This window comes from Desmodus rotundus, chromosome 7 (assembly GCF_022682495.2).
Source record: "Desmodus rotundus isolate HL8 chromosome 7, HLdesRot8A.1, whole genome shotgun sequence".
Taxonomy (NCBI): domain Eukaryota; kingdom Metazoa; phylum Chordata; class Mammalia; order Chiroptera; family Phyllostomidae; genus Desmodus; species Desmodus rotundus.
The window spans coordinates 52,896,425-52,919,019 of NC_071393.1; the positions used below are offsets into that span (position 1 = coordinate 52,896,425).

Below are 22,595 nucleotides of genomic sequence, written 5' to 3' on the forward strand. Positions count from 1 at the left end.
GACAGGCGCGCTGCAAGGCTGCAGCCTGGCCAATGGTCGCTGGCCAGGCGGGGCTCGCGGCCGACTCCCCGGGCGCGCGCGGGGCTGGGCGTGCCCACGGGTGACGCGCCAGGCTGCGCAGGCCAATGGGCGCGGGGTGGCGGGCGGGCGGGCCTCTAGGCCCGGGGCTTTAGGACAGAATCGGAGGCCTGCGGGACAGATTGACGTCGGGCCGCAGCGCGGGAGGCACGCGGCGGGGATGGCGCTGGCGCGGGCCTGGAAACAGATGTCCTGGTTCTACTACCAGTACCTGCTGGTCACGTCGCTCTACATGCTGGAGCCCTGGGAGCGGACTGTGTTCAGTATCCTGCCCAGGTCGCGGGTGCGGGGGCCGGGTGGGGGCCGTGAGGGCCGAGGGGGCATCCTCCCGGCCGCAGGGCCTGGGGGGCGGGGGGCGGCCCCGCGGGAACCGCGCGCAGACTCGCCTCTTCTCTGCGGCCACACGGGGCGGAGGTCCGGGGGCCGAGGGCGGCGTTCCTGCGGGTGGGCCGGGGGCTCGGGGGACGAGAACTCTTGAGATCCCTGGTCGTCTGTGAGTCCCTTGACCCAAGGTAGAAGCGTCTGTATTACTGGAAGAAATCCCCTAGGGCAATGTCTGACCTGGCTTACCCTCGCCTGCGCTCGGTTCAGTCCCCAGTTCCTGTGGGAGGCAGGGAGTGTGAAAGTGGAAAAAATCGCTCCCGGCTTGGACGCCTTTGACCTTTAACTGCCCCTGATTTAACTGGCACTGTCCCTAATTAGAAATGCTAACCAGTTTTCTAGCTTTTTAATCAGGTTGTGCCTAATACCGTTTTTGAAAGCAGTTTGTTATTGTACCTCTTTGGTCTTCAAAGTGGGTAGTTTAAAAAGTGTGTTTTACGCATTAATTTGCTGTTTGCACAGGGCGTGGAAGTAGGGCCTGCAAAGGAGTCTGTGGTTAGTCGTAGGCAGTGTTTGAAACTGCTTTCGTGTATAGCTAGTGCAAACTTGTTAATGATTATTGAGTGTTTACTGCGAACCAAGCAGTCGTGCTAAGCACTTTGCTTGTATCTTAACTCATCTATCTTTCCTCACAGCCTCAATTAGTAACTCAAGCTTCTGAAGATGGGCTCCCCGAAGTCTGTGCTGTTTGTCTCTCCATTTGTCCACATTAACGTCCCTTGATATTCTTGCAGGAGAAATACTAATCATGAGTGTAACTTTTTTTTTTTTAAATTGGGGGACCGATTTGAAACAAGCATTTCCTACAACATGCTTCCTTCATACAGGGCCTCTGCTTTTCCCTGTGCTTTGGTTTGGAGTAGCTTCTGAACAACTTTGCGAATGTATAGTTGCGTCCTTGTGGAGTGACTGAGGGAACGCCAAACCTTAATAAGTGTGATTAGGCTGAACTAGCATAAGACTGCACTTAAAGCTGAGCCTGTGTTTCAACAATTTTGAGGAAGCTTGGCTGCTTACAAGTTTATTTTCATTACTGTTGGCTTTCTTTCCAAACCTGGAACTTGAGAACTGGGGTATATGTTTCAGATTTAATGCCTGAATGTGAAGCATTGTCTGCTTGCCCACACCGTTTATTCGTGGCTGCAGTTTAGTCTCACTCTCAGTGCCGTAGATTAGAGCTCATGCAGTCACCTCCTGCAAGGTACACTGCAACACAGAAGCACGGGCTTCGGGACTCAAACTCATCTTAACAGTGAATTTAAACAAGGTCGTGCTAAATTGAAACTCTTGAAATCAGAAGTTGAATGTGGAGCCCACTCTCAGAGTCCACTGTGCGTGCCCCTCGTCTGTGCTGCTCCGTATGGTTGACCATGGCTCGAAAATGTGAAGTCGAAGTTTTCAGAAATAAGTAGTTTAGAAGTTCTAAATTGCACGCTGTGATGAAATCTCACACAAAGATTGAGCTGCCCGGGATGTGCCTTCATCCCTTTGTCTGGTGTACCCAGTGCATCCGTGACCTGTTCTTAGTAGCCATTTTGGTTATCAGAGAGAGAGGGAGGGAGGGAGAGACGGACAGACAGGCAATATAGTCATATAGTTTATTACAGTATCTTGTTATAATTATTCTATATTATTATTAATTATTGTTGTTAAGTTCTGTGCCTAGTTTATAAATTAATCTTTATCATAGGTGTGTATTGCAGGTAAGAACAATATACATGGGGTTTGGTACTGAGGTTTCAGGGATCCACTGGGGGTCTTGGAACGTACCAAGGGGGGACTGCTGTAGAGATTTTACACTTAGAAGCTTTTGTGGGCATGTGGATAAATGCTACAGTATCAATGATGTTACAGTTTTTCTGTATTATGTTGCAATAGTAATAGTGTCCCATAAATACCAAGGTGATGGCTTTGTTTTGGGATGGAGAAATAAATTATGAAATGAAATGTAGTGCTTCTCTAGGTTTTTGCCTTTGAAGCTTTTGACTTCTCATTGGATTATGTGACCAAGAGATTTCAGTTTTTAAAGTACTACTGAGGACTACAACCAAGCAGCATTGGGTACTGTAGAATAATATGGTTTTAAACCTAAGATGAAAAAAAAGTTTATTTCAAAGTTTACATTATTAAATTAACCCAGGGTAGCCCTGGCTGGTGTGACTCACTTGGTTGGAACATTGTCCTATAAACCAAAAAGTCACAAGTTCAATTCCTGGTCAGAGCATGTTCCTAGGTTGGGGTTCATCCTTGGTAGGGGTCCCCGGTAGGGGTGCTTGAACCAGAGGCAATAGATCAATGTTTCTCTCCCTCCCTTCCCCCTCTCTAAAAAGCAATAAGCTTGTCCTTGCTTGAGGATTAAAAAAAAAAAAATTAACCAAAGGTAGAAATACAATTCTTTGACATAAGTCAATCTTAACTTAATATTAGCTGTTGTGTTTATATTATTTCAACTCAACTTTACAGTTATTTTGAAGTCAGACATTCAATTATTTTAAAGTTTGGAGCATCAATTTGAGATAGAATCCTCATTCTAGCTTGGAGGAAAGAACGGAATGAGAAAGCTGGGTTTTCTTCCTACTTAGTGGGGAGCCTCAATTACTACGAAGTAGTTTGAATTTTATAAATTCATTAATAATTAGCAAGCCTCACCCAAAGCTATTTTGTGGCCAGTTACATTGTTTTGGAAAGAGACAGTCTTAAAAATTACATTGGCCCTGGCTGGTGTGGCTCAGTGGATTGAGCGCGGGCCTACGAACCGAAAGGTCACAGGTTCTATTCTGAGTCAGGGCACATGCCTGTGTTGTGGGCTAGGTCCCCGGCTGGAGGTGTGTGAGAGGCAACCTTTCGATGTTTATTTCTCTCTTTCTTCCTCATTCCCCTCTCTCCATAAATAAATATATAAAACCTTTACAAAATTATATTGAACACAATCATCACTACTAGAAACCTAAAATTTTGTGTAAGAGATATTTGGCTGTCTGAAAAATGGCTTCTGAGTTAGGAGTCTTGGACAGAGGAAGACTCTAGAAGAAGGTAAATGCATTAGTTTGCATTTCACTGCTTTAATTCATTTGATAATTTGAAGTTGTCCTTATTTTAGGGAAAACTGATTAACTATTTCTGCACCCTTTTTAGGGGCATCCTTGGACATCTGAATTTGCTTCTCTATTTCTTCCCAAATCAAATAGCTAGAAGCGAATTAGTAGCTGTTGTAAATTGAAAGGTCAATCTCAATTGAATATGAGGGATTTTGAAGTTATCTAAGTAAGGAAGTTGTGACTCATAAAAAATAATTTAAAATATTTTAAGGAAATGCATCTATGTCAAGTGAGACACCATTGTAAATAGTTCTTGAAACAGTAACATTTATAAATTCATTTTGTGAATCCTTCCATGCTAGAACCTGAATCCTAAATTTTCTCTTGTCTTCTGATACCACATTTGAAATGATAGGTAGCTTTTGGTTTGTCAACCAGTATTTACATTTTCTTCATTTGTCTCTCTTACAAAAAAGTGCAACCTGACACCTGCGTTAAGACAGAAGTGCTAAGTTGTATTACAATGAATCAATCTCAGAGGGGAAGTTTTTAACATGTTGCAGAAGCTCCGTTCCCTATTTGCAGCCATCAGTGCAAAGGCAAAGACCAGGTTTTGTAACCAGTGAGACACTCCTGTAGTGCGTCATCCAATAACATTGTAACCGTGCTGTTGAGGGCAGGTAGACAAGTTAAAAATACCTTGTTTAATTTGAAGCACAAGTAAAAGTCATTTTAGCCTTTTTTAAAAAAAATTAAAAAGTAAAGTTTTATTCTTTAATTGTTGAATTTTATTTGCCATCTCTTTATGGCTTCTTATGTTTCCATGGCGCTTTATACTTCTATTTATTTTAAATAGAATGTAGGCAGTTTTAAGGTTATGAATTAGGTTCCCCCCTGAAAAATAGGCCTTATTTCTTCAAGGAAAGAGTTTTAAACACCACAGTGCTGGGCACACAAATGATGCTTGAGAAACATTTAAAAATATATATATATATTTTGATGTGTCATTTCAAAGCAATTGCATAACTCTTTGGAAATGGTAAAAGAGACTTGATTTTAACTACTTTTAGAGTAGCTTTGGAGCTTGGCTGTTTGTGATGGACAGAATTCAGTTCTTGGAGAGAATTTAGATGTAAAGAAGTAGAAAAGGCTATGATTGAAAGAACTTCTTTAATTTTTTTTTGGAGATGTTAAAAATTTGCACTGCTCTGTCTGTTCACTTGTAAAATGTATACACTCGCTGAATTCTGTTTTCCAGAAAGAAGCATTACATACCTTTTAATTGCCAGATACTATTTTCGATAGTTGGACTATAATTGTGAGTAAGAGAGATAAAAGCATTTATTCTAATACCACCAGGTAAATAAGTAAAAAATATAGGTGATTAGATTGTTAAAGGTGTTATGGAAAAAAAATTAAACAGAGAAAAGTTTAGGAAATAAGGAATAAGGAGTGTTCTTCAATTTTGGCTAGAGTGGTTAGGAAGCGGGCATTTAGAAAGATTTAAGCAAAGCAAGACTTCCAGGGGAATGAGCACTGCAGGCATGTTTCAGGGCTGCTGAGGGGTCAAGGTGGCTGCAGCAGAGTGAAGTGGGGGGCGGGCGTGTAAGCAGCAGGAGAGGAGGTCCGATCCTGTCTGGCCTCTCAGGCTTTGAAGTGAGAGTTCCGGAGATGAAGGGAAGTGCCTCCTATGTTTTGAGTAGAGTCACTCAAATCCAGTAACTATTTCCTCACTCACATATTAATATTTAATAAAATAGGAAAATAAGACATAAGAATATACATTTCTTTTTTTTTTTTCATGAAACCCAAAGGTCTTTCATTCTGAATGAAAAAAAAAAACCCACAACCTAAGAAGTGTTTTTTTCTCTCTCATTTTTAATGCACTGAGTTCTTTAGTAAATATCCAAGATGATGGATTTCATTTCTTCCTTCAAGAAAATTAGAGCCAAGTTTCAGGAAAAGTTCAAATTTATACATGCTCTCAGATGAGCTCAGGGAGCTGGGCAGGAAGAGCTCGGGCACTGATGTGCCCAGAGCTCTCAGGGAGGTGTTTCTGAGTGTTTTGTTTTTCCCAGACTGGAAGAGAGCGTACACTGGGGTACAGAGGCGTGCTGGGATGGGCTGAGCAGGGATTCTGTAAGGCAGAATAGGTGGGAAGTAAAATTGAAAAAGCAGGTTGGGCCATATTGATTCAGCATACTTCTGTGTGAATACCTTGTGTCAGATGCTGCCGGAGGTGCTGGTGATACATCAGTAAGAAAATGATACAATCTCTCTCTTTGTGGAACTTTTATAGTAAGTAAATTAGGTGGAATGTTAGGTGGTAAGCATTACAGAAAAAATAAAAGCGGGTCACGGGGATAAGAAATATGCCGATGGGACAGAGTTGCTGTTTTTGAAGAGCATACTAGGAGTGACAACCGAGAAGGATAATTGAGTAAAAACATAAAGGAGGTGAGGGAGTTAGCAGGGTAGAATCTGAGGGAAGAGCATGGCTGGCAGAGGAAACAGCCAATGCAAAGTCCCTGAGTCCAGAGCCTGCCTGGCGTCCATGAAGACCATAACTGAGGCAGGTATGGCTGGAGCTCAGTGAACATGGGGGGAGAGTAGTGGGCTGTTTTTACTTGATGAGAAGACCTTTTCATGTGTATGGACATACAGCTGGTTGAAGCATTGTGTGGCTTCCCAAGGTCAGTATCTGCTCTTGACAACTGAACCATAGTCATGGCCTCTCACCTAGGTCGGATTGTCGAGCCGGACACATTGTGTGGGCTAAATGAAGGCATGCCAATTTATCGCAGACCATATGAAAAAGGTCTCCCTGCCATCGATTTTAACTTAAACTTTCCTGAGAATGGTTCTCTCTCCTGATAAGCTCTCTTTGCTGGAAAAAATCCTACCTGCAAGGAAGGAAGTAGAAGAGACCGATAAAATGGGCCAGGCAGAACTGGTGGACTTTGATCCAAATCAAGATGGCGCCATTACAATGGAGAAGCATATGAGGATGGTGGTGTTCGGTGTCAGACCTTTTTTGTTTTTTTTTAGATTTGTATTTATTTATTTTTAGAGAGAAGGGAAGAGGAACATTGATGTGCAAGAGATACATCTATTGGTTGTCTCTTGTATACGCCCAACTGTGGACCTGACCTGCCACCCAGGCATGTGGCCTGACCAGGAATCAAACTGGTGACCTTGCATTTTGCAGGCTGACACTCGAGTCCACTGAGCCACACCAGCCAGGGCTAGTGTCAGGCGTCTTAATGAGGCCAGTGAGTAACACTGCTGGCCTTTTATATACAGCAGTGAATGAGTGAAGGACTATAATAATATGCTCACTACTTGCTTTCTTTTTGTTTTAATATTTCAACAATACTAGTGTTTTAAAAGTTAAATGAAGAATAAAGTCAAATATTAGTAAAAGGAAAATGTTTGTACATATAGAATCACCTGAAAGTCTAAATAGACTTCCAGTAAAAATGAGCATGTGATCTGATGATTAGGTGAAATTCTTACTGTCAGAGAGGGTTACTTCTAGAAAAATAGTCTCAGTAAATAAGCTTAGTGCCATTTAGAAAGATTTTCTCAAGTAATATCAAACAAAATGTGATTTCAGAAGAACCTTGAAATAACCTGGACATTTTGCACTACCTTCAAACTTATGTGGTAAATGAATTTCTTCCCAACAATCTTCAGTATTTCATTTGTATTTTATGTTATTTCCTTTTTTTTTTTTTTAAGTTGGCTTTTCCTTTCAGTCTTCTTTTGTAGAAACGAATGCAGCTTTCCACTACCAGAAAGGACTAAGAGGGGAAGGCAGAGACAGGAATAATTGTAACTGGTAAAGTAATACTTCCAGCCCTTCTACCCAGTGATACTCAGACTTTCATTTGTGCCCTCCCCAAAAGTGTGTCCTGTGGTCGTTCTCATTGGATCTGAGGTAGAAAAAAGAAAAGAAAAAAAAGCATATACTATGATGTATCATCTCACTCATTTAGTTGACATCTAAAATATTTCATGATAAATTCAGGCAGTTACAAAAGGATTTAATTTGTTGTTCTTCATACATGTATTTTGTTACTATATATACACATGTGTGTGTATACATTATATATATGTGTATATAACATTCATTTATTTTTTTAGAGAGAGGGGGAGGAAGGGAGAATGAGAGGGAGAGAAATATTGATACGAGAGAGAAACTGATCGGTTGCCTCTCGTGTGTACCCCCACGGGGGACTGGTCCTGCAACCCAGGCCTGTGCCCTGACTGGGAATTGAACCGGTGACCCTCTTGCTTTGTGGGAAGATGCCCAATCAACTTGAGCCACACCAGCCACAGCTGTTGCTGTATATTTTTGTTAAAACCATAAAAGTATAATTTTCTCATACAATTCATAGAAAATGTTCATCATATAACCTAATTGGCAAAGCCAGCCCTCATTGTGAAGCCAAGTAGGCAAAATCAGCCTTAATGTCTGTCAGAAAAAGCTCAGTGCCATTTTTCTCTTCAAGTGATTATGTAAGCATCTTAATTCCTGCCTCACTTTTTTTTTTAATATAACTTTATCTGACAATTAGTGGTTAGTTCTCATCCACATTGATGATGTGAGGAATTTTGAAAGTGGTGACAGTTAACCAGAATGTAGAGCTCTTTTGGTGAATCTTCATCCTCATTACGTTTTCTGGACAATTGCTCTTGGACATTCTTCATTCCTCTGGCCCAGAAGGCTTTGTTGAGCCTGCTGTTAATGGGCACATCCAGGGTGCGCATCTCCTTCATGGCAAATTTCTGGATCTCTGAGTGCTTGAAGGGCACACTTCTGGAAGCCTACCCCATGGGTGTGCTTGTGAGTGTTCCCCTGTCACTACTGCACTGATGACAGAAACGGCCCTTTTCACCGTCCTCTGCGGAAACCATTCTGCTGGGCCGTGGTTGGAAAGGCGGACAACTTCGGAATTCAAGTGGGTAGATGGATAGATAGGTGAGTCTTGGAGGTGAACCAGGAGTTTGTTACTTCAGTGAAATAAAGTACAGTGCAAGTTAGTTATTATTGCTTTGTTTGCTGTCCCAGACATTGTTTTACATTTTTATACTTATATTTCCTGGGGGAATGCATAACTGTATGATTCAGGAAGTAAAGTGGGAGAAGGGAAGTTGTAAAGGGGGTGGGAAGGAGAACTAGCACGTCACAGGATTCTCAGATTCCCTTCAGGGGAGGGTACAGTGGAAGGTGAGGATCTGTAAACTGATTGCCTTTAACTGGTCCTAACCTTCTGGAAAGCCTCGTGCCCAGGGCTCCTGTGCTTTAGTAGGAAGCCTGCTCTAGTGTGTTTGCACTGCTGTGGCATCCGGCTGGCTAGGTGACAATGTTCGACTACCCCTCATCTACGATCCTTAGGATATGAGAATTTTTTTCCTTTCTTTTTCAAAAAAGATTTTATTTATTTATTTTTAGAGATAGAGGAAGGGAGGGAGAGAGGGGGGGAAACATCGATGTGAGAGAGAAACATCTATTGGTTGCCTCTCACACTCACCCTGACCAGGGGCCGAGCCCGCAAGCCAGGCACGTGCCCCCGACTGGGAATCAAACTGGCTTATTTCACTTAGCATAATACTCTCCAGGTCCACCCATGCTGTTGCAAAAGGTAAGATTTCCTTCTTTTTTACAGCCAAGTAGCATTCCATTGTGTAAATGTACCACAGCTTTTTTATCCACTCATCTACTGATGGGCGCTTGGGCTACTTCTAAATCTTGGTAATTGTAAATAATGCTGCAATAAACATATAGGTGAATACAGTTTTTTGAATTAGTGTTTCAAGTTTCTTTGGATATATTCCCAGAAGTGGAATTGCTGGGTCATAAGGTAGTTACATTTTTAATTTTTTGAGTAAAGTCAATATTTTCCACTGTAGCAGCACCAGTCTGTATTCCCGCCAACAGAGCATGAGGGTTCCCTTTTCTCCACGTTCTCGCCAACACTTGTCTTGTTGGTTTATTGATGATAGCCATTCTTTTTCTTTCCTTCCTTCCTTCATTTGTTTTATAGAGAGGGGAAGGGAAGGAGAAAGAGAGGGAGAGAAATATCAATGTGTGGTTGCCTCTCACGTGCCCCCTACTGGGGACCTAGCCCCCATCCCAGGCTTGTGCCCTGACTGGGAATTGAACCAGCGACCCTTTGGTTTGCAAGTCAGCACTCAATCCACTGAACCACACCAGCCAGGGCTGATGGTAGCCATTCTGACAGGCGTGAGGTGGTATGTCATTGTCATTTTAATTTGCATTTTTCTGATGATTAGTGGTGTTGAACATCTTTTCATATGCCTATTGGAAATCTGTATGCCTTTTTTAGACAAGTGTCTATTCAGATCCTTTGCCCTTTTAAAAATTGGATTGTTTGGTTTTTTGGTGTTGAGTTTTATAAGTTCTTTATAAAATGTGGATATTAACCACTTATCAGATGTTTCATTGGTGATTGTTTTCCCCATTCAGTGGGTTGTCTTTTCATTTTGTTGATGGTTTCCTTTGCTGTTCAAAAGCCTTTTTAGTTTCCTGAATTCCCATTTGTTTATTTTTTCTTTCGTATCCCTTGCCCAAGGAGATGTATCAGAAAAATATTGCTATGAGCAATGTCAGAGATTTTACTGGCTAGATTTTCTTCTAGGATTTTTATGGTTTTGAGTCTGACATTTAAGTCTTTTATCCATTTTGAACTTATTCTTGTATGTATATGGTATAAGAAGGTAGTCTAGTTTCATTTTTCTTGCACATACCTGCACAGTTTTCCCAACACCATGTGTTGAGTAGACTCACTCTTAACACTGTGTTTCCTTAATAGGTGCTACATGCACGTGGTGCAGCTGGAGAACCGTGTATGAATCTGTGCTCTCACAGGACCGAGGCAGCCCGGTACCATTTCCAAACGTGCAGAGTCAGTTGGGGTGCTGCTCAAAGTCCCTTGTGCTTGGTGGTTCCCATGCAAATGAACACAGAAGCAGAGATGTGTGCACGTCACCAGGCATCGTCTTCGTTTGGCTTTCTGTGCTTTCTTTGCATTCTGTTTTTCTTTTGCCTTTTCTACTGGTGGTATTAACTGCTGTTGTTCTGATAAAGTCTTTAACAATTCCATAACAAAGGGAGGCGATTATGCTTCCTTCTGATATTTTCAATCTTCCATCTTTTTAATTTCTGTACTTCTCCAGTAAGCATCTAATTGGCAACCTCTGACCGAATAGCATTTAACATTACCCTCGTCTGTATCCGTGGGTTCCTCAACAAGTTGTGTTTGAACTCCGCTGTCTTCTGTTCATGTATTATTTTTCTGTCAGACACAGTGGCTATTAAGTTAAATCGAATTTCGCCTGCACTGTACTTTTGCACCCTTTTTCTATGACTGACCTCACGGTGCTGATCCAGTCATCTTGATTGCATGCACCTAAGTCAACTCATCCTTCTGTTCATCCATCCATTCATAGATTCTTCTGCTGACAAGAACTTAACTGACAAAATGAAAAGCATCTTCTTCTTTTGCTGATGTCTTTGCATCAAATTTAAACATTTGCCGTTTTGAGAAGCTGTTGTGTACTTGTCTGGTCAGATCCGAATCGCCCAGTGCCAAACCTTTCATGGCTGCATCAAAACTTTGTAAAAATTCTTTCAAGTCTGATAATGTCTCTCCTAAATGGCCATCTGGATGAGTATAGTTCAATAACACATTTACTATGGCTGGAGTAGCACAAGCGTTATTAATTACCTGCTTGGCAAAAAAATATCTTGTCAAGTCTGCAGCCCTAAAGCACAGAGCCTGCCGGTTCTCCTGGCTACCACTTGAAAAGGAAAGTTAACCCATGAAGTGGCTCTAATTTTTCAAAATTTGCAGGCTCTAAACTCCTTATTTCTCCTACTTGGGCTCCTCTGCAACCAAACACTTTAATGAGTTTGGTGAAGACACCAGGGTCGCTTTCCTGAGGCACCGCTTCCTGGCATTGCCCATCAGTGCCAGGCTGCACCCTGAGCCCCTTTGCCTAGGACTCTGGGTGCCCCAGGCACCGACTGCCCAGCCACTGATCAAGCAAACGCTGCTGAGCTCTGCTTCACATTCTCAGAGACCTTGTGAGCCCGCCCCCTGCCCCAGGCTCTGAGTGTTGTAACATTTATGGTACTTGGGAGCAAAGATAGATAGAGTCTTTTGGTTAAAAAAAAACCAGTGCTCAAATTTAATAATTAAACTATATGTTCCAGAAGAGCTACTTAATATAGTGTACCTTTTATAAATTGGAATACTTAAAAATAATAGTTATGGAATGAGAGAAAGATAGTATTTATGATCAATAATTACAAAAAATAGAATTACTACCAGCACAGAAATTTCAGCCATCATGTCGTATATGTGTTCCTGAAAAAGCCCCAATAAGAGGGTTTATGGTACGATAGCACTGGAGCAGACCCCTCAAACTCTTCAACTTACTGAGCAGGCCCTAACAAAAACACTAATTGGCATCGTGGGGGGATAACTTGGATAGCACGTGCAGGCCGGCAGGAAGCTGCCCAGGGGACACTAAACACGTGTGGACAGGGTTGGCTGGAAATGCTGACGTGATGCAGTGATGCAGGTGTGCGGGCTGCCGTGGAGGAGGTGCGGGGGTGGGGGGGGGCAGCGTAGCCTGGAGGTGCACCTTCCTGGAGAGGGAGCCCAGTGCGGGTGCTAATTTTTAAATGTCTTAGAGTTAAGAGGACTCCTTCCTGTGCTGCTGCTGAGCAGAGGGGTGTTTTTTGCTGAAGGTTATAGGTCTTTTTCCTGGGACAGCTTTCGCTTGGGGCTTCGATTGGTTTTCACCAAACAGCCTACGGTACTACTTTGTCAAATGCTTTATTTTTATTTTCAGTAGGATGGTTCCTTAAAATAAATTAGATTTATGAAAACTTTTGAGTATTTCTAAGTTTAAAAGTAGCATTTTCGAATTAATTTTAGAGAAGGAGTCTGAGGAATGGAGCGCAGGATTGCTTTGCACGACATGTTAGCTTTGTTGATGTGACCGGCAGTCAGAGACCTCAAGCACGGAACTCACTTAGTTTAATGGAGAGATAAGTCATACCCACTGCAGCAAAGGTCCCTGGCCTCTTCTCAGTGAGAAACTACTTTTGATTTCTCCAAAGTCTTGTGAATATGTTACTGAGGTAGGTGGTAATAATGCAGTTACTGGTTGGGACAAGAAATGTTAGTTACTGCTTCTGATTACTGTACTTATTTTTAAAGCATTTTCTCTCTTCAATTATCTAACTTTGTTTGTTTGTTTGTTGGTGTTGCTGGAAAAGGGTTGGGGAAGACCCTTGTATGGGCAAAAATATATCTTTATTTTTTTCCTACCCAGAAACTTATCTAGCTCCTGATTAGTTGGGTTTCCTTGTTAAAGAAACAGCTAGCAACATGCAGCTATATGGTTTCTAGTTGCTTTTAAATACATTGAACCCATAAAATATTTATGTTATGCCCAGGTTATAAATAACTTCTGATTGTTCATTCAGCTCTTGAACAAATTTGTCTCAGCGTTTGCGCATTTCCTGGCACGCCGGCTGCCCGGTTCCTGAATGATTTACGAAGCACCTGCCTTTTCGGGCGACGCACTACAAGTGGGAGCAAAGGAGCAGCTGAGTCCGGGTGCCTCCCTCTCAAGTGCTTAAAATTGATTGGTAGAGACAGTTATAAACCCACGAAACAGAAGAGCCTGATTTTTTAGTTTTTGATGTCTTTTGTTTTAATCTAGATTTTATTACCTTTATTCTATTATTTCTTAAGTCACGTAGTGCTCTCTAGAATATAGATCTGATTAATTTGCATACAGCTACTATTGCTTATACGTACAACAAGAGCTTGGCAAAGAGAAAGATTACTGTATTATCATTTTGTGTATTCCCTTCCAATATACGTGTGTTAGATAACGTCGATTATTTTCCTGTTTTTTCTGCATGTGAAACAGAAGATTATGTGACAGGTGATTGAGAGGTGGTATCCAAATGCCCTCTCCAAGCAAGTGGGACACTAAAATGTTAATGAAGGAAGCAGCCTCACTTTATGGAGAAGCTCAGGTCCAGAGAGGTTGTGATGTCCCAGGATTGTATTATAAATTAATAATAAATCAGTTGCAGGGGGAGTTTGGGAAGTCCCCAGACATTGGTTTAAGTCATGGTGTTAAATGCCCAAGCCCTCCACTGATAGTTTTAATAAGAATTATGTTGCCTTTTGTTGCAGAATAGATTTGATTCCAAATTCTCACGTCATCCTGGAAAGGCAGGGGATGAGTGTCTGCATTTTCTAGATAAGGAGACTGGCGATCAGAGTTTTTGATGCACGCAGGGTTGGCAAGGTCACAAGTCAGACCTAGGCCGCCTCTCATGTTCGGTGTTTCCACCATCTGAATCTTGTGCTTCGTTGCATGTCAAGGGTGAACTGTGCACTTTGAGAGGTGTGTTAAAGAATGCAGTGGATTGAGAAGTCCACTTAAGTACCAGATAGCAAATTAGAGCTGGTACACTCTAAGCAGTATGTTTAGCTCTGTTTGTGAGAACACCTCTAAGGAGATGAGCATCACGTATCCAACCTTGCAAATGTCACAATAGAGCCAGTGCCTAAGAGTGTCAGTGCCACTGCCTTTCTACATGGTGCCAAGCGTAATCTCAGAGAATGTTCACCTCGGTGCAGTGGAACTATTCCCACTACAGAGCTTTGAGATAATTTGGGGGAATGATTTTGAAATTTAATTGTATAGAAAACTCATTTTTAGAAGCTCATTCAATTATTGTGATTCTGAAAATAGTTAAGAGAGATGGGATCAAAATATAGAAACGTTTTTTGGGGGGGCACAGGATAAAAGTTAAATTTAATAAGTGACTCTGGGTAAAAGGTAAGGTTATGGGGTGGTTTTTTTTTGGCCACTTATAAATTGACATTTGCATCTAGGTTCTAGTGACTTATGATAATTTTCTGTTTATCTTGGCCTGAATTGAGAATTCTTTCATTTCTGGGAGCTAACACTTTCTGTGTATTTCTTAGTAACAAATCAGATCTGGTGATGCCTAATGAACTTTTTAAAGGAGTAAGATCTTTCACACAAAACAGTTTGTAGTCTTAGTACTATTTGTAGTTCCCTTTTCCTTTATAATTCTTACTTATTAAAAAAGGTACTGACTATTTAGGTAGACAAAAGCCCCACAAAAAATAATGTAATGAATGTGCTTGTACTACCAACTAGGGGAAGAAAAAACATTACTAATACATTTGAAGCCCCCTTAATGCCCCTTCCCACTTGCTTCTCCCTTCTTTCCCCCCACATTTCACCCCATCAAGTAACTACCATCCTGAATTTAGCATATATAATTACCATTTATTTCTTATTATTTTTATTCCACATGTATGCATCACAGCATAATGCTATATAAAGCCATGAACTCTAGTATCTTTCATTTTAATCAAGCAGAAAACCTTTTTAAGTTTTGATAAGTTCTTGTTTCACTTAGGAAAACATGATTTTTCTATGCGTATAAAAATTAAAAAGTTAGATAATTAAGTGTCCACAAAATTGAGCTTAATTTTCAAATTCTTGTCTTATAGTAGTCTCTCTGTTAAGCTAATTTAGGCACATTCCTTTCACATTCCTTAACTAATATATTCTCCATACTAAATTGGAGAACTATAGTGCCATAAAGTAAGTATAATATAATCAATCACATAACTATTTTTAGTAATCACTTCTGATTTGAATTGAATTTGACTCAATGACCTGAAGATTATTACTATACCATTTCATTTGCTTGGTATATAATTTTATAAGATTTACATAAAACCTGTGAAAAACCAAAAAGCATTTTGAAAATACAGTATTGCCTGGAAATGGATATTGTTTTTCTCCTGCATAGTCACTAGAAAGGTTGCCAGTCACATAATGTGTGAATATGCAGAAAGTACCACAGTGAATCTAGAGTCGAACAATGTTTCCTGATCCAATCTTTATTCATCAAATACTTACTGACTACGGGTTAGGTTAGATTTGTTAGGTTAGATGTAAGAGATATGACAATAATAAGACATTGTTCCTGTGTTTAAGGAGTTGATGATCTGGATGATTATCTACATATCTACACACAGGTAATGTCAGCTGATATGTGTTGTTTTATATGAGCAGTAGGGGTAATTAATTCTGCCAGGAGGTTGTGGTAAGAATGGGAAAAATATGAGGGCTAGGGAAGGCCCTATATAAGAGGAGATAACTGATTGAGCTTAAGAAGGATTAGGTTTTACTAGGAAGAATAGGACTCTTTATATGTAGGACGGTATTATAGCAGCAATATTCAAATGGTGTGTTGCAGGAATTTCTAAAACATGCAACATCTGACTATTTACTTAGGGGCACTGACCTTTCCCTTAGATTGTCATGTAAAACAGTGACAACAGCCAATACAATAACGGCCACCTGGTGTGAACGAAGCAAAATTATACCTTTTTTTTGTCAGATGAGCAAAAATATATTTTTTGGTGTGTCATAGAATTTTAGTAATTAGTCCATGCATGCCATGAGGTGAAAAAGGTTGAAAGTTGCTGTATTATAGTATAGTGAGTAAGAACACAGATTTTTTTTAATCCTCAGCCAAGGATATGTTCATTGATCTTAGAGAGAGAGAGAGGGGGGGGGGGAGAGGGAGAAAAAGAAAGAGAAGGAAGGAAACATTGATGTGAGAGAGAAACATTAATTGGTTGCCTTCTGTATGCACCTGATCAGGAATTGAATCTGCGGCCTTTCAGTTTAAGGGACGATGCTCCAACCAACTGAGCCACTCGGCCAGGGCAAGACCAAATTTTGGAGTTAGCTGACTTGGTTTGAAACTGGCTCCGTTGTTTGCTCTGATGTTGGGAATGTTAACTTGAACATGCTGCAGTGCCTAACTGCTGGCACACACTAGACATTCACAGATGAAAGCTGGCTGCTATTACTATTATTCTTATGTTGTTATTAAATCATATTGAGAGGCAGAGCAGTACAGAGTGTTGTTTCCTAAGACTCATGTAATATGGCTGCGAGTTGGATGGAGTTTGTTGGGGTGATTTGGAGTGTTGGAGGTACAATGGAAAAGCAGCGTAGCCTTGACTGGTGTGGCTCAGTGGGTTGGGTGTTGTCCCACAAAGCTAAAGGTCGCCGGTTTAATTCCCAGTCAGGGCACATGCCTGGGTTGTGGGCCAGGTCCCCTGTTGGAGGTGTGCACGAGGCAGCTGGTAGATGTTTCTCTTGCACATCAATGTTTCGCTCCCTCTGTTTCTCCATCTTTTCCCCTCACTCTAAAAATAAATAAAATCTTAAAACAACAACAACAACAGAAAAGCAGTGTAGTAGTGCTCTCAGTCCCCACCTGATCGCCCAGCCGCTCTGAGTGTTGTCTGCTAGCTGCCCCCTTCTCCAGACTCTTACCTTTAGCCAAGGCAGCTGTCTTGCTCAGGTGGGTTTTCCTCTCTGCACCCTGTAGCCAATGATGGACAGATACGGGATACAAAAGGCCAGGCCCCTTGCCTCAAAGCAACACTAACTGTATGTGGTACAATTCATGCTCTAGAGCACCCTTGGGAGCAGAGCCCCTGAACCTGCTCTGTTCTGCTCTACTCACTCCCCTTTTGGTAAAACTCCCTCAAGAGTAACTTATACTAGAACCCCTGTCTCAGTCTCTCAATTCCTGTCTCCTTCAACCTAAGACAGGTAGTTTAGACTAGATTGGAAAGGCCCTTGGATGCTTGGCTTAGAATTTCAAAGGCTATCAAGGGCATTGGGAAGCCCAATGCATTTTAAAAGGATCACTCTAGTAAAGAGTGGCATGGAAAGTGGCTAGAGGCCTAAAATGGGAACTTTTACATGATTAAGAAAGGAATGATAAATACCTCAATCATTTATCATTGATTAGGATGGGGGATGACCTGTAGAGTCCATTGTAGGGGTTGGGAAGAACCGAGAAGTCAGATAACTTGAATGTGGGGACAAGGAATCAGAGAAGTTTGTAGATTGGATGACTAGGCAGATAGTTAATCAATAGTTATATCAAATTGTTTATCTTAAGTAGTTACATCAATTATTTTCAAGTAGTTGAAAAAATAGGACTCATAGGAAGAAGTAGTTCTGGAGAAAATAAATTCAGTTTTGGCTCTGTTGAGTTTAAAGTACCTTATGGAATGTCGTAGGTAGAAATGTTCAGTAAGTTGTAGGAAGTACTGTCTGCGGTATGGAAGGTGGGGTCAGGTCAACAGCACGAAGGTCCCAAGGCCCAAGGTAGAATATTGGGAAATCCATTGTTGTCACTTAGACTGCTTTGTCATTCAGCTGCAAGTAACAAAGAAGATCTAACTCAAGCTGGTTTAAGGGTGAAGGGAATTTATAAGGGAATTTAAGTGGCTTATATATCAGAAAATCCTGTGGCAGGGTGGGCTTCAGGGTGGTTTGATCAAGGTTCTGGCCCCGTTTGTCTGCCGTTATTTCTGCCACTTTCCCGAGTCAGCTCTGCTCTGAGTCTCCCTTTCCTCGTGGAGGGAAGTGACACCCGTGATTCCGGGAGTCCATCAGCAAATTGCCGTGCCAGGCAAAGGGAGAGCATCTGCGTCCCTGAGCTCCTGGCAGAAGCCCTAAACTTGGGGCTGGTTGGTCAGTGTTGGGCGCAGGCATTGTTCCAAAGAAAAGCACTTACTAATTGGTGAAGATCAATTAGGACTTAGCCCTGGAGCCTGGGGTAGGGCTAGGCCCACCCAAAGAGCATGGTTGCTCTACTAGGAGGAGGGAAGTGTGGATATTAGAGAGAAAAACCTAAAATTCACGAAAGGAACAGATAGGGAAAGAGAGACAGGGAAACAGGAAAATGGTGAGAGAGATGGGAGGCAAACCCTGAAGAGTACCTCAGCCCAGGGTGGAAAGAGTTTTGAAGAGGAAAAGCTAAAATAGTGTCAATTCAAGTAGCCATTGGATTTGCGTGGAGGTCGTTGGTGAGCCAGAGCAGTGTCTGTAGCGTGGGGGTGATGAACAATGAGTGATGTGGAAGCCTCGAGTAAGAAGTATTTTTTGAAAAAGAAATTAAGTGATAAATAGAAGGTGGTAGTTTAAGAAAGAACCAGGTTAAGGGAGGCTAAAAAGGAAACTTAAAAAATAATCATGAGAGACTTTTTACCCGTGTTTGCTGGATGAGGGGAATGAATTTAGAGTTTGCCTCAGGCGGCTTGTTTGCTCTCTGGCTGTAAAGACAGCTTCTGGTGTGGCCCGGGACAAGTTGCGCAGCGTTTCATCAGCCTCTGAGAAGTAATAGTCATAATATATATTTCACGGGAACTCTGTTAAGGGTCAAGAAAGATAATATGTAACAGAGGTTTGTTATCCAAACTGTTATACAAATATTAGTTGATTGTAAGCACATTGTTTATATAAACCCTATCTTCTCATAAAAGAATGTAAGGTACTACAGAACTAATAGTATGTAGAGCTGAAAGGTATGAGACAGGAGGCGGGGAGAGAGAGAAAGAGAGAGAGAGAGGGAGAGAGAGAGAATAAAACTTGGTCCTGGTTCAGAAGCTGTTATTCCTCCTAGCGTGGCCATGTGATCTGCAAAGTGAAGAGCTTAGATTTTACTTCATTTTGTTAGAGACGCTTGTTGATTTGCATATATACAGTTTCAGTTTCCTTTGGAACAAGAAGGAAGGAACACAGTACAAAATGTTTATTGTTCTGGTTTTCCAGATGACTTTTATATGATGCCGTTGCAAAGTTTAGTGATAACACTAAGTGTTTAATAGTAGCAGGTGCTGTCAGTTTATATGTCGGTGGTGTATGATTTATTTCATTTTAGTTTTCTTGATGTATGATTGATTTTTAGCTTTGGCACCAAAGCAAAAGCTTTTAGCCACATTCTAGCCAGAATCGAAAAGTGCTGGATCAGCCTTGGCTGGTGTGGCTTAGTGGGTTGAGCATTGACCTGCAAACTGAGTTGCTAGTTTGATTCCCCATCAGGGCCCATGCCTGGGTTGTGGGCGAGGTCCCTGGTTGGGGGCCCGGGAGGCAGCCGACGAATGTTCCTCTCCAACTCTTTCTCCCTCTCTTCTCCTCTCTCAAAAAAAAATAAATAAAAATCTTTAAAAATCTTGGATCATATGTTCTTATTACTTATTCAAGTTGGTAGACCATGTACAATCATTAAATACAATTTTATTTCTATACATTTCTATTTCTTAGTCTGAACAGTGTTACTTTCTGTGCTTAATTTTAAGCAGTCTGATGCTCTGAAGTGTGATAGGGAGAATAACAGTAACTACCTTACAAGGTGATGGTGAAGGTAAAATGAGCTTAAAAAATTTGAGTTAATATAAGTGGCTACTGTTATTAGTTCTTTATAAATACTTGATCTATATGAGAAAGCATCAAGTAAATGGGTACTTCAGCATAACACACTTGTTGAAAAGTGTTGGGATTTAGTTTTGAATCAGTTCGGAAAAACGGTTTCCTTAACCGCAGCTCAGATTCCATGCTGGTGTCCGTCGTGGGGATGGCGCTGTACACAGGCTACGTCTTCATGCCGCAGCACATCATGGCCATACTGCACTACTTTGAGATCGTGCAATGACCGAGAGGGGACCACACGCGAGAGGCTCCTGGGGAAGAACCGCCCTCGGAAGTGGGGATGAGACTGCATCAGACGTCACGAAGAACTCTCCTAGAGGTCAACGTTACCAAGCTGGTGAATATAAAGACTAAAATTCATGAGTAGAACAGGAAAAGAATCCTGACTCATGTGTTGTGTTCTTTATTTTTAATTTTAAAAGAGGCTCTTGTATAGTAGTTTTTGTCTATTTTAACACTGTAGTCATTTGTACTTTGATATCAGTATTTTCTTAACCTTTGTGACTGTTTAAATATTACCCTGTGAAAGCTTTTCTTAATGTAACTTTGAGTACATTTTAATTGCCTTCTATTTCTAAAATCCAAAGTCATTAGTTGGGCTTTATTGTTCTTGGTATTGTATGGCATATACATCTGCCTGGATATATTTCTACTCTTGACCAAAGTTTTGTAAGAATTAGGGCAGGGGGATGGGGAGGGAGGATATTTTATTGAGAACTATTTACAAAAGACCTGTAAGTTTGAACTCAGGAGTACAGTTTTAGCTATCTAGACTCTAACAGCGTCTGCTTTACAACTATTAAAGTGTTTCTTAACAATGAAAAAGGAAGATCTTGCTAAAGTTAAAAATAAGGAACATTTCACCTTTAAAATATTTAATTCATATGTGGACTCATTTCCAGAAAACTGTGGTGGTGATTTCTGAGATAAAAGGTGGTTAAGTGGCGTTATTGTACAATACTTCTATAGCATGGACTTTTTAATGGAAAGTAAATTGGTTTCCTCTGAGGGTCACTATTAACAATATACTTCCTAAAGTTCAGTTTCAGGATTGTAATGGGTGCTGCAAATGCATTTGAACACTGTAATAAAACAGGATGAGATGAACTGTTAAAAGCTGTAACAAAAGAAATGTAAACTTGGTTAAAATCCTTTCTTTCCCTATTTGTATTATTTTTTAAAAGATTTTTATTCCTTAAATGTAAAATGACCAATTTTTTGATGTAAACTCATTAAATTCAAAGAGAGAAAAATCAGCTGCTTGTAGCAGTATATTTTTTCCTCAATGGTTAAATATTGTTTCAGTGTTTATATTTGCGAGTTGACTGGACATATAAGTAGTAAGTATATCTTAACATGTCTCTCAATGTAAAAGTATTGCTGATTTAAAAAATTAGATGTATTTTACTATGCTTTCCAGGATAAGTTTTGCTATTTTTTAAAAATGCAAGTATTTTTGGCCCTAAATTTTAAGGATTGGACTTGCGAAGTATTTTCTAGTCTGGTGGTAATGAATAATATATAAAATTTTGTTTTCTTCTAAAAATTATTATTTTTTAATCCTCACCAGAAGATATGCCCACTGATACCAGAGAGAGGGGAATGGAGGGAGAAAAACATTGATATGAGAAAGTAACATTGATTGGCTGCCTCTTGCACACACCCTGACCAAGACTGAATCTGTAGCCAGGCATGTGCCCTGACCTGGAATCAAAGCCTAGACCTTTCCGTCCACGGGATGACGCTCCAACTGACTGAACCACACTGGCCAGGGCAGATTTTGGTTTTTTTAAAAAGTCAGTCTGTATCATCACTATTAGGTAGGGATGGTGAGGTTAATATGTACTTACTTAGTTCTGAAGTAGTTCAAAGTAGTTGGATATGGTTATGTCTGAGCAGTATTCAACTATCTCAAGCTAAATAATGAATATATAAATAAAAAATAATGAATAAATCAGGGAAGCACATTCTTACCAACCGATTCAAGTGTCTGGTGTATTTGTTAGCAAATAACAAGTGGAGCGGTCATTTCACTTTATCCGTTTACAAGAAGGTATTTATTAGACAATCCTCCATGGGTCTCTTATGTTTCTGTATGTCTTACAAGCAGATGTACTGGCTGTCTTTATTCTGGAATATTTTTCAGTGATGTTTGTATGATAGAGAACATAGAGAAGAGAGAGTGTCCCATCCCAGAAAAAAGGGCAGGTTTGCTCAGAGCTTTGCAAAATAGAGTGTCTTCTCCTGGAGCAAAGAGCACTAGGAAGGACTTGCATTCCTTGTGCTCAGGGTTCCTTTCCTGTAGGGCAGCCCTCTGTATGCACTGGTATCGCTTGGCCTTCTTTGCATTGTCTTGTTGGAATTAGGGCTGAGGACCAGAACAAGGAAATGGTACTTTGGCTATTGCTGTGAGTAATGAAGTCTTCATTTGTGTCTGACCCTGGAATCTAATGTCTTCTCTCAGCACCCACAAAGCTGGGCCAGCTGCAGGTAGGGTAAAGTCTCAGACCCTGCCCAGTTCTTGACAGTTTTGGTGATGAGGATGGGAGGCTGACGTGGGAGACATGGTCTGCTGGAAGATGAAGGATAACAGCCCCCTGAGGTCAGATTGAGAGATGAGACAGCTCCCTGGTACCCAGCAGTAAATGCTGTTGCCCAAGTATTGGGTTGGTTACGGTAATAGGGGCC

The 22,595-nt window shown here is 41.0% G+C and overlaps 1 protein-coding gene, 1 long non-coding RNA gene and 1 pseudogene across 3 annotated transcripts in view; 2 read left to right on the top strand and 1 right to left on the bottom strand.

The window, feature by feature from the left end:
- LOC139441039 (uncharacterized) overlaps positions 1–22,595 on the top strand; it is an 85,575-nt gene that overhangs the window by 17,779 nt on the left and 45,201 nt on the right. The gene's annotated exons all lie outside the window — the stretch shown is intronic.
- Positions 149–21,163, top strand: SPTSSA (serine palmitoyltransferase small subunit A). The gene is made up of 2 exons (XM_024551330.4): positions 149–341; positions 20,027–21,163. Exons 1-2 carry the CDS (start codon positions 239–241, stop codon positions 20,128–20,130), a joined length of 207 nt encoding a protein of 68 aa, XP_024407098.1. The 5' UTR covers positions 149–238; the 3' UTR covers positions 20,131–21,163.
- Positions 9,859–11,913, bottom strand: LOC112296532 (ubiquitin carboxyl-terminal hydrolase isozyme L5 pseudogene; annotated as a pseudogene).